Source organism: Pundamilia nyererei, unplaced genomic scaffold (genome assembly GCF_000239375.1).
Source record: "Pundamilia nyererei isolate P.nyererei 1_Seehausen unplaced genomic scaffold, PunNye1.0 scaffold00010, whole genome shotgun sequence".
Taxonomy (NCBI): Eukaryota; Metazoa; Chordata; class Actinopteri; order Cichliformes; family Cichlidae; genus Pundamilia; species Pundamilia nyererei.
In genome coordinates, this window is record NW_005187411.1 from 266,223 (window position 1) to 279,704 (window position 13,482).

A 13,482-nucleotide genomic window follows, 5' to 3' on the forward strand; every position below is an offset into this window, starting at 1 on the left:
TTTCTTTTGTGCATAATTTTATATTATTGTTAATAATAAATAAATTAAGGCAACAAAACAACCTGAAGATCCGGTTCGGAGCCAAAAGACCCGGATCTTTTTAGTGAGTCGACCCGAAATAGCCGGTTCTCTAAAAAGACCCGGAAATCCCATCACTATCTCTGTGTGTATGGATAATAGCAAACACGGAAATACATTTTTTGCACGCAACAATGAATTTTGTTCCCTCAGATTCAGCTTTTCTCAAAATACAACACTTGCACCTGCAAACTTTTTTTTTAACGTGCGCTCAAAATTTCTTTATGCGAGCTCAGCATAGTGGCACAAAAATAACGCCATAAAATACAACGAAGTCACTAATGTGTGTATGGTACAAAAGCCAGGACACAAGAAGCGCTATTTAGTCTCCTCGAATAGACGATAAACACTATTAGTGGTCGAATTAGAATATTTGTATTAATTCAAACATCAGCTTAAAGCCACTACCATTCCGCAGGTAACTCACTCCGTTTGTGCCCACCAGTTGAGAAATAGAGTTTGAATCCGTGTGTCTGCAAGTGCACTCGGAGCCTTCTCCTCTGCTGCTCTTTTTCTACTGGATTTTGCTGTCTGGAAGTGACCAAGTCCTTGTCATACGTCAGAACACTAGCGGAAATCATTCGGGAAAAATCGAATAAAACGGTTTGCCCTATACGCCTTTATTAGAAAGAAAAAGAACCCAATTAAAAAGAAAAAAGTGAACATAAATATCTAAAGAAAGTAGCAATCTAAATGAAATAGTAGTAATACTGTAAATGTTTATGAGCTTCTTAAATCTTGCTCCTCAAATACTATCCGCATGTTTCTTTTGTTTTTTTTTTACTCGACTTTTGTCGTTGCCTGTTCTCAAAATCATTCCTTACCTTGTTTGTTCTCCTTGTATTTCCTCCTTGGCAGTGTGACTTTCCCCATTTCCTAATTCTTGGACCTGCGCACAGAGTCAGCCCTTTTGGTGCGCTGTAGGTCCTTTCTGTTCCTTTCCTCATTTCAGGATTTTGCGCTACCTACAGCTCAGTTCAGTAAAATTATGTTATTTTTATATCTGCTTGTGTGACTGTATCTGTATTTGTTGAACAAGTTCACCTTAAATTCCTAATGGAAACAATTCAGGTGAAGGAAAGAGTTAAAAAATTAAAGCTTTTACTGTAGCAACATTATTTGTAAATCTGTATTTTTGAAAGTTTCCCATTTCAACGTGAACACACAACACATCACACCTTGAAACAGAGGAGCTAACAGCAACAGAAAACCACACCAGGTTCCACACAACTGCAGCAGCAACTCTGTCATGCTTTAAATCTGCTTTCTATTAATTTCTCTTGGGTTTTTTAAAATTATTTTTTAAATTAACTGTTGGCTGTTGTGAAGCACTGATTTTATATCTTAAATTGTACTATACAAATAAAGTTTTACTTAATTACTATCATGTCCAGTCATAATATCACATGCACCGGATTCACTGAGAAATGTTTCCCTGTTGAGTCTACCATGAGAATGAAAGCAACTCTGAGGGTGACCGAGAGTTCAACCCAGCACTAGCAACTTAAACGCCAACATGGGGAATAAAACTTCTACTTGTGTTATCAAGCTTCATGCAACACATTGTAACATAACACCAAAATCTTGGTGATGGTTTAAAAGCATTCAAAATTGCAGAGCTATGTTGAGGATAATATATGTGAACTGACAGCTATAGTTGTAGTGATAATGAAAGTTACCTAACAGCTGTCATTAGAATTAATTCTACTGGTTGATTACCCAGTTTTCCACCAGTAGAGGTCCCTACAGAGATAAAATTACCGACTTGCTAGAATTGGTTGTTCTTTTATCATAAGGGATGATAACACTTTATCACAGCCACATTTAAAGATGGTCCATCTGTAAATCATTCAGCTAACCTTTCCACTGTTTCAACCTGCTTTCTAGTATTACTTCATCCCATCCAAATTTTGTTTTGCAAAGCTCTTTCTTTAATTTTGTCAGGCAGCAGAACTAACCACTTTGTCAACATAAATCCTCCTTTATCCCAAGAAAGTAGTCATTTAAGGTCCCTATTACAACAAAGATGATCACTAACTCTGTCAATGCACCACTTTTGGGAGGATTCCAGCCTGCCAAGCTCAGCAACAGAAATCCTGGTCAAGCCCACAGATTACAGACAAGTCAGACTCAAAATTTATGCAGCACTTGATAATGAGTTGTAGCATAGCTTGGCCTGACTGACCATTGGGGTCTAGCTGCCATTAAGACCTGTCTGGGATGGGTGCAAAAATGGCCAACTCAGTTGATGTAAACTCATCTGCCATTGCAACAATGTTTCCTCTCCCTCAGTCCTGTGGAGTTGGATCTTAAGTGGGATGGTCATGGCAGCTTAATGTTTTACCTTACCGCTGTGAGAACCAGTAACTAGAATCTGAGCGGATCAAGAAGCCATCAGCCTTCAGATACTTTGCCATGATTAGCACAGGTATAAAGTTATATATAATCCTAATAGGGCAGCACGGTGGCACGGTGGTTAGCACTGTTGCCGCACAGCAAGGTCCTGAGTTCAATTCCACCATCAGGCTGGGGTCTTTCTGTGTGGAGTTTGCATGTTCTCCCTGTGTTTGCGTGGGTTCTCTCCGGGTACTCCGGCTTCCTCCCACCGTCCAAAGACATGCAGCTTGTGGGGATAGGTTAATTGGATAATCCAAATTGCCACTAGGTGTGAGTGCGAATGGTTGTCTGTCCCTATGTGTTGGCCCTGCGACAGACTGGCGACCTGTCCAGGGTGTACCCTGCCTCTCGCCCTATGACAGCTGGGATAGGCTCCAGCGCCCCCCACGACCCTGAAAAGGATAAGCGGAAGCGAATGGATGGATGGAGGGATGGATAATCCTAATATATATATATATATATTATAAACTTTTATCATGGCAGAAAATTTGAACAGTCATAGCAGGACATCCACAGATGTAATACATAAACTCAACAAGGGCAGAGTTCCCATTAAAGATATCGCTCACCAAGCCCTGGACAATGATACACAGAAAGAGTTGCTATAACCTCCACATTGGTCGCTTTGCATGCTCTGGCAACATCATTACACAGTCATTTCTGGTTATGCCCGCTGTTAAGGTGCAGGAAGCCACTGCAGTAGTCTACTGAGCGTTAGGTGTTGCCACTCAGACAATAATACTATTGGTATTCTCTTTCTACTGATATATGAAGAGAAGAAGTCAAAACCAGAAGATAAGACTTTGGCAAGTGTTTTTTTTTGTTGCAAAGTTAGTCCAGAAAGTCACTTAAAAAAAAAGAAAAAAAAAAAAGATTGCTGCAATATCTCCCTCTGTATATCTATATAGCTCAGGGCTTCTGTACTAGAATATGATTAAAATGGTAATAAGTGATGCAATCATATACTCATGTCATCAACCCAACTGGGGCAGCCATTGCACAATGCTCCAGGTTGCAAAAATCACTATCAAAATGACAGCACACACCACAAATTGCAGCATCATTTTTAGCACACACCACCATCTGACAGGGGCAGGCATTGAGAATAAAAATGGCTTAATTCTTACTGACATACTTTATTCCTTAAATTTGGAGCACTATATGGTTTAAGAGCCCAGTTACACATTACAGTGTAACCTCGGATTCAGAGTAACTTGACATACGAGTAATCTGCAAGACGAGCAAAAATCTTGAATAAAATTTTACTTGGTTTATGAGCCATAATCTTAATACGAGCAAACTTATGGCTGTATACGTATGTTTTCCAGTAACAGCTGAGCCAACCTGAGTGTCATGCCGCATGAGCTCATGAAAAGTCAAAGTCAAAGTCAAAGTTAACTTTATTGTCAATTCTGCCACATGTACAGGACATACAGAGAATAGAAACTACGTTACTCTCAATCCCTAGACAAAATAGCAAATGAACATTTAAATATAAGAGTGATTAAAAATGCAAGTAAAATATTTTAAAGTAAAAATTAAATAATATAATACAATTTTACATATAACAAGAAAGCTATACAATATACAATATAATGGGTAAATGACATTGAGTGCAAACCAGGCAGAGTAGTGCAAATAGGCAAATAGTGCAAATGGAGATTTGGTAATGTACGGTATGAGATAGTGTAACACAAAGTCTTATGAGGTAGTGGCAGGCAATGCTCCACAAAGTGACTGGTAACTGGTGCAGGCCAGTGATAGAGTCAGAGAGTGTGTGTGTGTGAGTGTGTGTGACAGAGTTCAGTGAAACCATGGAGGAGAGAGGGGAGAGGGGGCAGAATCGGGAGGGAGTTAAGCTTCCTGACAGCCTGATGGATGAAGCTGTCCTTCAGTCTGCTGGTCCTGGCCTGGAGACTCCGCAGTCTCCTCCCCGACGGCAGCAGCTTGAAGAAGCTTTGCATTGGGTGCGTGGGATCAGCCGCTATGCACAGGGCTTTTTTGGTGAGACGGGTGCTGTAAATGTCCTGGAGGGAGGGGAGAGAGACACCAATGATCCTCTCTGCAGCTCTCACTATGCGTTGGAGGGTTCTATGACAGGACGCATTGCAGGCTCCAAACCACATAGTGATGCAGCTCGACAGGATGCTCTCGATGGTGCCTCTGTAGAAAGTGTGCATGATGGGGGCTGGTGCTCCTGCTCTTCTTAGTTTGCGGAGAAAGAAGAGACGCTGCTGTGATTTCTTGGCCAGTGCTGTGGTGTTGTACGTCCAGGAGAGATCCTCTGTGATGTGCACACCCAAGAACTTGGTGCTGCTCACTCTCTCCACAGACGCTCCGTCAATGGTCAGAGGAGCATGTTGGGTGTGCATTCTCCTGAAGTCCACAACAATCTCCTTCGTCTTCTCCACATTCAGAGAGAGATTGTTGTCAGCACACCACGTGGCCAGGCGTCTCACCTCACTTCTGTAGTCGGTCTCATCCCTGTTGCTAATGAGACCCACCACCGTTGTGTCGTCCGCAAACTTGATGAAGAAAAGCTAGCATCTGTTAAGCGTATTCTTTACATTGACCTCATCATCTCATTTCCCTCAGGTCAGCAGTGACTTTTCTCAAAGGTAAAGTGCGTTTTTATTTTTATTATATGCATTTTGTGTTAATCATTATGCATTTATTGGAGAAATATGTATTTGGGTCAATGATTTATACAGAAAATATGTTTAAAAGTGATTTTTACATGAATATTTTTGGAGCTTGGAACCATCCATCCAAGTTTCCAATATATTTATGGTTTGCAAGCAGCATTAAGGAACGAATCATACTCGTAAACCAAGGTATTACTGTAACTGCAAGTATTCTCTTCTATAACTGCTGCCAATCAAGAAGGGAAGCATGTATGGAGCCTAAAAGGTGAAAAGCAAATAAATCTTTTTTTAATGTTCACACTTTGTTTTTTAATTGCTTTATGAACAAAAAACTGAAGGGAAACCCTCCTTTGTTTTCAAAGAAGATAATATCATTAACAAATCTACTAAAATGTGTATTTTTAAAAAAAGCAAATATGTACTATTGAAGGCAATGACAAAATTAAATTTCTTACTGTCATATAGGTCTCCAGATTGTGAAAGAAATATACACCCTAAATAACAGATGCCAAAAGTGCCATCTTTTCAGTACTGTACTGTGAGCCACTCCTCATTTCTTTATCTTTTCCTTCCAGTCTGCATTGCTGAGCAGGTTTCATAGTTTTGCAGAGCAAGCAACATTATGAAAGTGTGCATATGAGAAATCTTTGGATTACATACTGCTGGTAATGGCATGGAAAAAAGAAAACACACCCCATGACACAGAGTCTCTTTATTTTCTTTTACAACCTGGTGAGTTTCCAGGAAGGCCAGTTATACTGAACCTTTGTTGTGTTATTGTGGAGTTTTAAACTTACAATATCATATACTAATATACTATTTTATATTTTCAGTATACAATAGTACATTAGAAAAATAAAGCATGTATACATTGTTTTCTTTCTGCTTGAGCCATGCCATCAAAAATGATCTGCTCAAACCTGCAGATTATGGAGGAATTACCTAATGGTTTTGTGTGTAAGGTAGGTAAGGACCCTAGACTAGTGCTTTGAAATTAAAAATCTATCATAAACATATATTAGATTTACACTTAGTGGTGCAAATGCAAAAAAACCCATAAAAAAACCCCACCAAATGTTTATAAGAATAACAAAAACAGTTTCTTCAACTAGATGATTTCCTATGCACAGTTCAAGTTTTGTTTAAAAAAAAATAAATAAATAAAAAATCACAGTTTCTGCGTGTTTGCATTCTGTTTTTTAAATTATTATTTTTTAAATGTCTAATATCGTTGCCTCTATCAGTAGGCTATAGTCAACAGGATTTATAAAGGGGTTATACGAAAGGGTGGCAAAAGTACCGACTTTCGTTACTTAAGTAGAAACTGTGAGTTCTTTTCGCCAAGCTGAGCCAGTACAACTGATCACAGAGTTCCCACACATGCCAAATCTCACTTCAACCCTGACTCTACTCAATATCCTGTTTAAGTTTGGAGGCAACATCTCTACAGTACAAGCTAACAAAAAAAACCCGTGCATGTGTCATACAGTGAATGCAGACTTCCTGTTACTGCCATGATATGTTTCCTTTAAATCATAAGTGAGCTACATAATGTCCCATGAAAAAATAAATAAATAAAAAGGATGCTATAGTGTCTAATATAATGTCTTAGGGAAATTATAGTGCAAATGCAATGAAGTCACTAATCGGTGTATGCTATAAACTTTAGGACACAAGAAAACGCTATTTAAGTTACATCGAAATCGGAGTAGAAGATAAATACTCTGAGCGGTCGAATTAGAATATTTGTATTAACTTAAACACCAACTTAAAGCCACTATTCACCATTCAGCAGGTAACTCACTCGAGGCTGAACTGTAGTCAGTATGTTCCCCCGGTTGTGCCCACCAGTCGAGAAAGAGCTTTGAATTCGTAGGTCTGCAAGTGCACTCGGAGTCTTCTTCTCTCCTGCTCTATCCGGGCGTGACCAAGTCATACGTCAGAATTATTACCGGAAATCATCAAGGTGGGAAAAAACGAGTCAGTGGGAAAAACGAGTTCGCAAAATCGCACAAAACGTTGGGGAGAACTGGGCTTTTTTTTTGTTTTGCGTTGTGCACTATAGACGCACTCGCCTCTGATCGTGGTCTAAGCTTTATCGCGCAATGCCAACTACACACAGCTAACTGCGACGTAGTATTAGGGGCACAGTAAGAAAACATATTGCTGATCATTTTGAGAATAAAGTCTAAAACTTATTTCGGAAAAAAACTCGAAATCTGTCAGATACAGGCTATTTCCTTTTGTGCAAATCCACTTCCACATTTGTGTGTTTTTCTCTGGCCAGATAGAGCGTTCTGCACCATTACCACACTGTGTTTATGGGCTGAAAGAGAAAGACTTTCCTGTCCCTTTTGCTAAAACTGACTGAGGCACGATTCCACAAACTCAGAATGCTCATTTCGACCGTTTTTCTCAGAATAGAATTACTTAATTACTTAATTTAGTCTCTAGATCGTCGATCATTTTTTTTCTTAATGTTGCTTTAATAGTTCTTTATAAGGCAACCCCCCCCCTTGGGTTAATTAGTTATCAAAGTGAATAACACATAGCAGAGGAAATGTAAACAGTACCATCCATCCATTTTCTTCCGCTTATCCGTATCAGGGTTGCAGGTGTGCTGGAGCCTATACCCGCTGTCGTAGGGCGATGACTTGTGGGGATAGGTTAATTGGATAATCCAAATTGCCACTAGGTTTGAATGTGCGAGTGAATGTGAGTGCGAATAGTTGTCTGTCCCTGTGTGTTGGCCCTGCGACAGACTGGTGACCTGTCCAGGGTGTACCCTGCCTCTCGCCCTATGACAGCTGGGATAGGCTCCAGCGCCCCCCGCGACCCTGAAAAGGATCAGCGGAAGCGAATGGATGGATGGATGGATGGATGGATGGACATGGTGTCTCAGGTGTTTTCTGCGTTTGTACTTACTCAGAATATTTAGCAAGATTTCCTGGACTTTGTTTTTTTGTACTTCTTCCAGCTACACTGAAAAGCACCAGTCATCTCTTTTTGTAAACTGCTACAGTTGTCACATGAGTGTAAGAGTGTCACATGTCAGTGTTGGGTTCATAATTTGCTTTTGCATCAAGTGGTTTCTTTTATCTAAGTTTTGTATCCATATCTCAAAATCTGTGACAACCAATCAAAAAAACAATAATTCTCCCCATCATTGGCTGTTCTTTCATGATAAGGGATAACTCTTTATCACAGCCACATTTTAAGATAAAAACGGGTCATTTCAGTGAATGAGCATGACCACAAAAAAAATCTGACGTCACTAAGTTCATGGTTAGTTCTACTTGCATTATTTTAAACCACACTTAGCCACAGCTCAACAGGCAATAACCATGCCAGCTCCTCTGTGGGGCTGTACTTACAAACCCAGCAGTGCTTGGAGCTAAATGCTAAAATCAGCAGCAGCTAATCAGGACTAAGCAAGTTGTGTGTGTGTGTGTGTGTGTGTGTGTGTGTGTGTGTAAGATTTGTATCTGTATGTCACAATCTAAGGCAACCTTTAAAAAAAAAAACCCCAACAACTGTTTTTTAACTGACTACAAGATGTCATGATGTTAGCATTTAACCCAGTTTGTTGTTTGTACAAGAAGAATGCAATTTGAAAGTCTGCGGCTGTGAAACCAGTCAGGAAGTGGCATTCAACATCCTTTTTATCGCATGCATTACTTTACTGCATTAGTCAAGCTTGTGCCTGTCGTGATGTTCTTGTTCCCATTGTTTTTCTTGCGATCCCTGGTGTGTGCTTATCCTCTGCATGCATTTATTTTCATCATGTCTTTGTAGTTTCTGATGCTTGACAAGCAAGCATGCTTTTCTCTGGAAGGCATCTCCATCTCTCAGCAATCTCACACACACTACTGTGGCCACAAAATTCACTAGATGCTTTTGCTCTATTTTTGAGTTTCCCACTATCACTCTCTGCCGACTAACAAGGAAATGATTACAAAATGTTATTCAACTTTTTGCATTGTGGCGACAAAATCGTATTTATCCTGATAAGTCAGTACAGTGCATGAAGCAAAGAACAGTGATATAAGAATGAAAAGAATGTCGTAAGAAACCAATCTGCGACTAGTATAACGAGGAAGTTTACCATGAGTTTGACAACAGAAGTTCTTAATTAAACAATCCAAGCATGTCTGTAACCTGTCTTTCAGGAAGTTAGCTTCTTATGGCACCCCAGGGCCTCTTCTATCACATCTTATGTAAATTATTGAAAGTGTACATGTTCAAAGGTGGTGCACCTGGCCTGTCTCATGTTTCATGTTTCTCACTGCTCTCACATCATAATGACTATTTTGTTGTGGGGTGGACAAGAGAAATTTTCTTAGGGTGGCCACCCTACACATATCCAGTTCTTACATCCTGTAATATGCATTATATGTGGTTAAAATAGATATAAAACATATATCTATAAAATATCTGAAATCTGAAATCACACACACACACAAACCCTGATAAAAACAGAGTACGGAAAAAGTTTACTGTAAAAACCACAAACACGTTTAGTGAATTATTTTCATAACCTGAAATGCAAATATAAATTGTAAATTTTAAAAACCTGTGTACAAACTTTGGAAGCAATTAAGTTAATACAACCATTTACCTAAAATCGCAACCACCACGAATACTAAAAACTAGAAACTAAAACTAGTCGATATCGCTCTCTCTTTAGCCACACCACTCCCCCAAATTTTCCCTGTTCCTAAATCACCAAATCCCACGTGTTGTCATATCATTTTTATCGGTGGACATGATACACTATTCCACCAATAGGAAAGGGCATTTTTTCCCTTATTTGCGCTGTCCAAATGCCATTTTTACTGTTTCTTTTCACACAAAACGTGACGATAGTATTCTTTTTTCCATCCATCCATCCATCGCGTCTTTTTTTAAAAAATTAAATAAATTTTTTTTCTTATCATAACTCCGGTCATTGTGGCTTATCAATAAAATATAAAAACTGACATATAGTTTGAAGTCTGGACTTTCAACACAAGCCGAAATAGAGACCCTGATGCTAGAAGATGCGTAACTGCAGCTTGTAGCTATGTCAGCTTAAATTGGTCATGTGATTTGAAGGTGTGGCTGTCCGTCAACCCAGAGGGTTAATAACACTCGCCTTCATTCCAGTTCTAGAGTCGAGCAATCAACCACCTGTGTTGAAATCGGAAAATAGCCAATGTGTTGAAATGCTTATGATTGTGTGCTCTGGCACAATCATAAGCATTGGTCGCTACTGACAACAAGAAATAAAACCGTTTGCTTTATGGGCTGAAACATTTTTTTTTAGTGATGCAGGGAGGTAATGCTATGCAATATATTCAGTTTTAGAATTTATATTTAATGTTACTTGTAGCCAGACTCAGAGTGTTAATGCTGGCTAATTTTAATATGCAGCATTGTGATAAGCAAAAATAGAGTGGACTTGGGATGGAAAGACATTATTTCAGGCTGGCACATGCCACCCCTGTAGGTCAGCCTGTATTTTGTTGACCAGCTTTTTTCTCCTAAAACTTCAATATTTGTGTTTCTGTCCATCATCTATCAGTTTTGCGTTTCTGATCTCAGCAGTTCTGCTCTCTGCAGCACCTTGATCACATTGGGGAGCAGTTTGTCTTTAAAGTCCCACAGTCGGGTGTCCACATGAAGCCGATCAAGTGGTGGATCGGTCGGAGTCCTGATTGGCGAGTGAATGATCCGACAGACGTCTGGTGGAACCTTGAACTTTGTTGCAGACATCATAAGCACATCATGCACTGAGGTCTGCTGCACTGCTCTGTAGGTGCATAAATACATGGACAATCACACAATGCCTCAGGGTTAAACGAATGCTAGTGCCGAACACTCAACCATTTGTCCCATTATAACCCACCTTGGCTGAACTATTAACTTGTGTGGATGGTAAATATTTCTGTTAGGCTCCTCTCTGTAGATATGCACCATAATATCAAAGCCTGGCACCCCATTCCATTGAGGCAGGGGTCCCCATTTACTTTGATTAAAAGTCTTCTTGGGATAGGTGTGGTTCTCAATGAGAAATACTCCTGTCTGTAGAAGAACAGTTTAGGTTTGACAGGTGCAGGAAGGACATTTGAAAATAAATTTAGAAATGCTTAGAAAAAAAATGTTACATTTGGATTCTGATTTTGGAGCGTGTTCATCAAAGACATCAGATCTTTGTGCTGGTATGGCATTATAATCTCATCAATGTCATTCAACAGGACGTAGCGGGAACGCTCCATTGATCTGTAAATGCACTCATTAAGTGTGGTCAGCTGGCCAAAGTAGTGCACGTCTCCTCCGTGCTCTGAGTGAAGCCAGCCACGAGATGGATTCAGATGCTTGTCAATGGGCCAAGGAACCATTTCCACAAAGCCCTCATCGCTGTAACTCTGCAACAGGCGGTCGAGCTCTGGACCACAGCTGGTGTTATAGATCACCACTCTGTTCACACCCAGCAACCTGGGACAAAGTAACAGGTTTAAAGGCTTTCATTTATATATTTCATTAGTTTGCTCATGCCTTTGTTATTTATTGCATTTAGCTTACAAAAATGCATTCATATCACACAGAGGAGTTAAGAAGTATACATATAACAAATAACTGGAAATGCAGAGATTTTTTGTTTGAGACGACATTTGACTTTAAAGCCACAGAAAAGCCAGTTAGGTTTAGGGGCCAGCTTCTAAAGGAAAACATTTACACAACATTATAAGGAAGTCTATATCCTGATACATGATACAGTATCTAAACCCTCCTTTATGGATGGTTTAGATACTGGTAGATTTAGGGGTTAGGATGTTTTGTGTGGCCTCAGTCAAATGTGGCCACATTTGGATAAAAAATAAAAACAAAAAAAACCCGAAAACAAAAATAAAGAAAGTTGTGCTGCCAGCGTTAATCTCGTTAAAATGACGTTAACGCCATACCCACATTAATGGGGCAAATCTCCATTAGTCAGGAGAGCCTGGACAGCGCTAACGTGTTAACAAGCTAACCACGCTAACACGTTGACACCATGCAGCCCCACGCATGGGGTGAGCCGCGTTAACTGGCTAATGGAGATTTGCCCCATTAATGTAGGTATGGCGTTAACGTCATTTTAACGAGATTAATGCTGGCAGAAAAAAAAAAACAAAAACATGGGTGGGGAAAACTTCATCGTTTTTATACAGTCTATGCTCCACACTTACATGTGCAGATGCACATTTAAATATCTATCAGCACCTGCTACATTTCAAAACTTCTAATACTGGAAATATTCACTTTGGTGAGAATGTCAAAGACTCTGAAAATCAGCGAGCCAACCTTATCCTCCGCTCTTGAATACAGAAGTAGAAACACCACTGAAGAAATCCAGGAGCTTTACAATTAACAGCAACCGTTACACAGAGGTTTTGCTGCATAGGTTTCACTCTGTAGCTTGTAGTGCTGTTACTGTACTCACCTGTACATTTCCAAAGTCTCTGCAAACTGAAGCACATTGTTGTAGTCGCCAAACAGATTAGAGATGCAGACTGTGAAGTCAAACTTCACGTTTTCTTCCTTTTGCCTGTCGCTCTTTTGGTTTCTTATAGGAAGCCAGGTAGAGTCAGATGCACTTTCTTTGTCTGGTGTAGTCAAGAGAGTGACATGTGTAGCTTTGCAGTTCTGAGGAATCTGACACATGACGTCCGTTGTGGCGAAGGGAAAACCAAAGTGATCAGAATGTTGTAAAATTGTTGCTGGAGTGGTTTTACTTAAAACATTTGTGCAGCAAAAAACGCAGTGAAGGGGCTGTATGGAGTCTCTCTTAAATATGCCAATGATGCGTATATCCAAATCCTTCACTCTCTGGTCCACGTATGCTGACACCAGTAAGTGCTTGGTATTTTTGAGCGGGGTGATGGTCTGCTCAGATACTCCCAAGGAGCAAACACCCGCAGGCCCAGATGGTTTTGGGATGGATTTGTTGTTGTTGTTTGGCAAATTCACATTGAATAGAAGAATGAAGATTAATGCAACAACCAAGAGGAGAGCCAGCTTCTTTTTGAGAGATGTTGCTGCATCCATCCAGCCAGCGCAGATGAAGCTAATTTCCAACCTGAGGAGAAGGTGTAGAATCACAATTACAAAGAGAAATGTAAAGATTCCTTAGAAATTTGCTTGCTGCGATGTTTGTGGAACATCAACAAACCTGTTTTCAAACTTTATATTTCATTTAAGTAGCCACTTTGATGTTGTAGGAGCCATTTTTGGGTTAATACCTTATGTTGCCGCTAAAGGTCACATTTTTTTGTTTTCGTATGGTTGGTTCATGTAAAGGTATTTAAGGTAGATGCACATAATCAGCATCAGGTGTGTTGTT

At 39.8% G+C, this 13,482-nt stretch overlaps 2 protein-coding genes across 2 annotated transcripts in view; both read right to left on the reverse strand.

The window, feature by feature from the left end:
- Positions 1–626, reverse strand: part of LOC102193427 (uncharacterized) — a 32,783-nt gene extending 32,157 nt beyond the window's left edge. The window contains exon 1 of the mRNA XM_005723692.1: positions 506–626. The gene's annotated coding sequence lies outside the window, so the exon portion shown is untranslated. The remainder of the gene's footprint in view (positions 1–505) is intronic.
- An 8,982-nt stretch (positions 627–9,608) lies between these two features.
- Positions 9,609–13,482, reverse strand: part of LOC102194195 (uncharacterized) — a 6,604-nt gene continuing 2,730 nt past the window's right edge. The window contains exons 2-5 of the mRNA XM_005723694.1: positions 12,583–13,218; positions 11,267–11,597; positions 11,008–11,183; positions 9,609–10,911 (exon numbers count right to left, since the gene is read on the reverse strand). Coding sequence (XP_005723751.1) covers positions 10,680–10,911; positions 11,008–11,183; positions 11,267–11,597; positions 12,583–13,187 — 1,344 coding nt within the window. The 5' untranslated portion in view covers positions 13,188–13,218 and the 3' untranslated portion in view covers positions 9,609–10,679. The remainder of the gene's footprint in view (positions 10,912–11,007; positions 11,184–11,266; positions 11,598–12,582; positions 13,219–13,482) is intronic.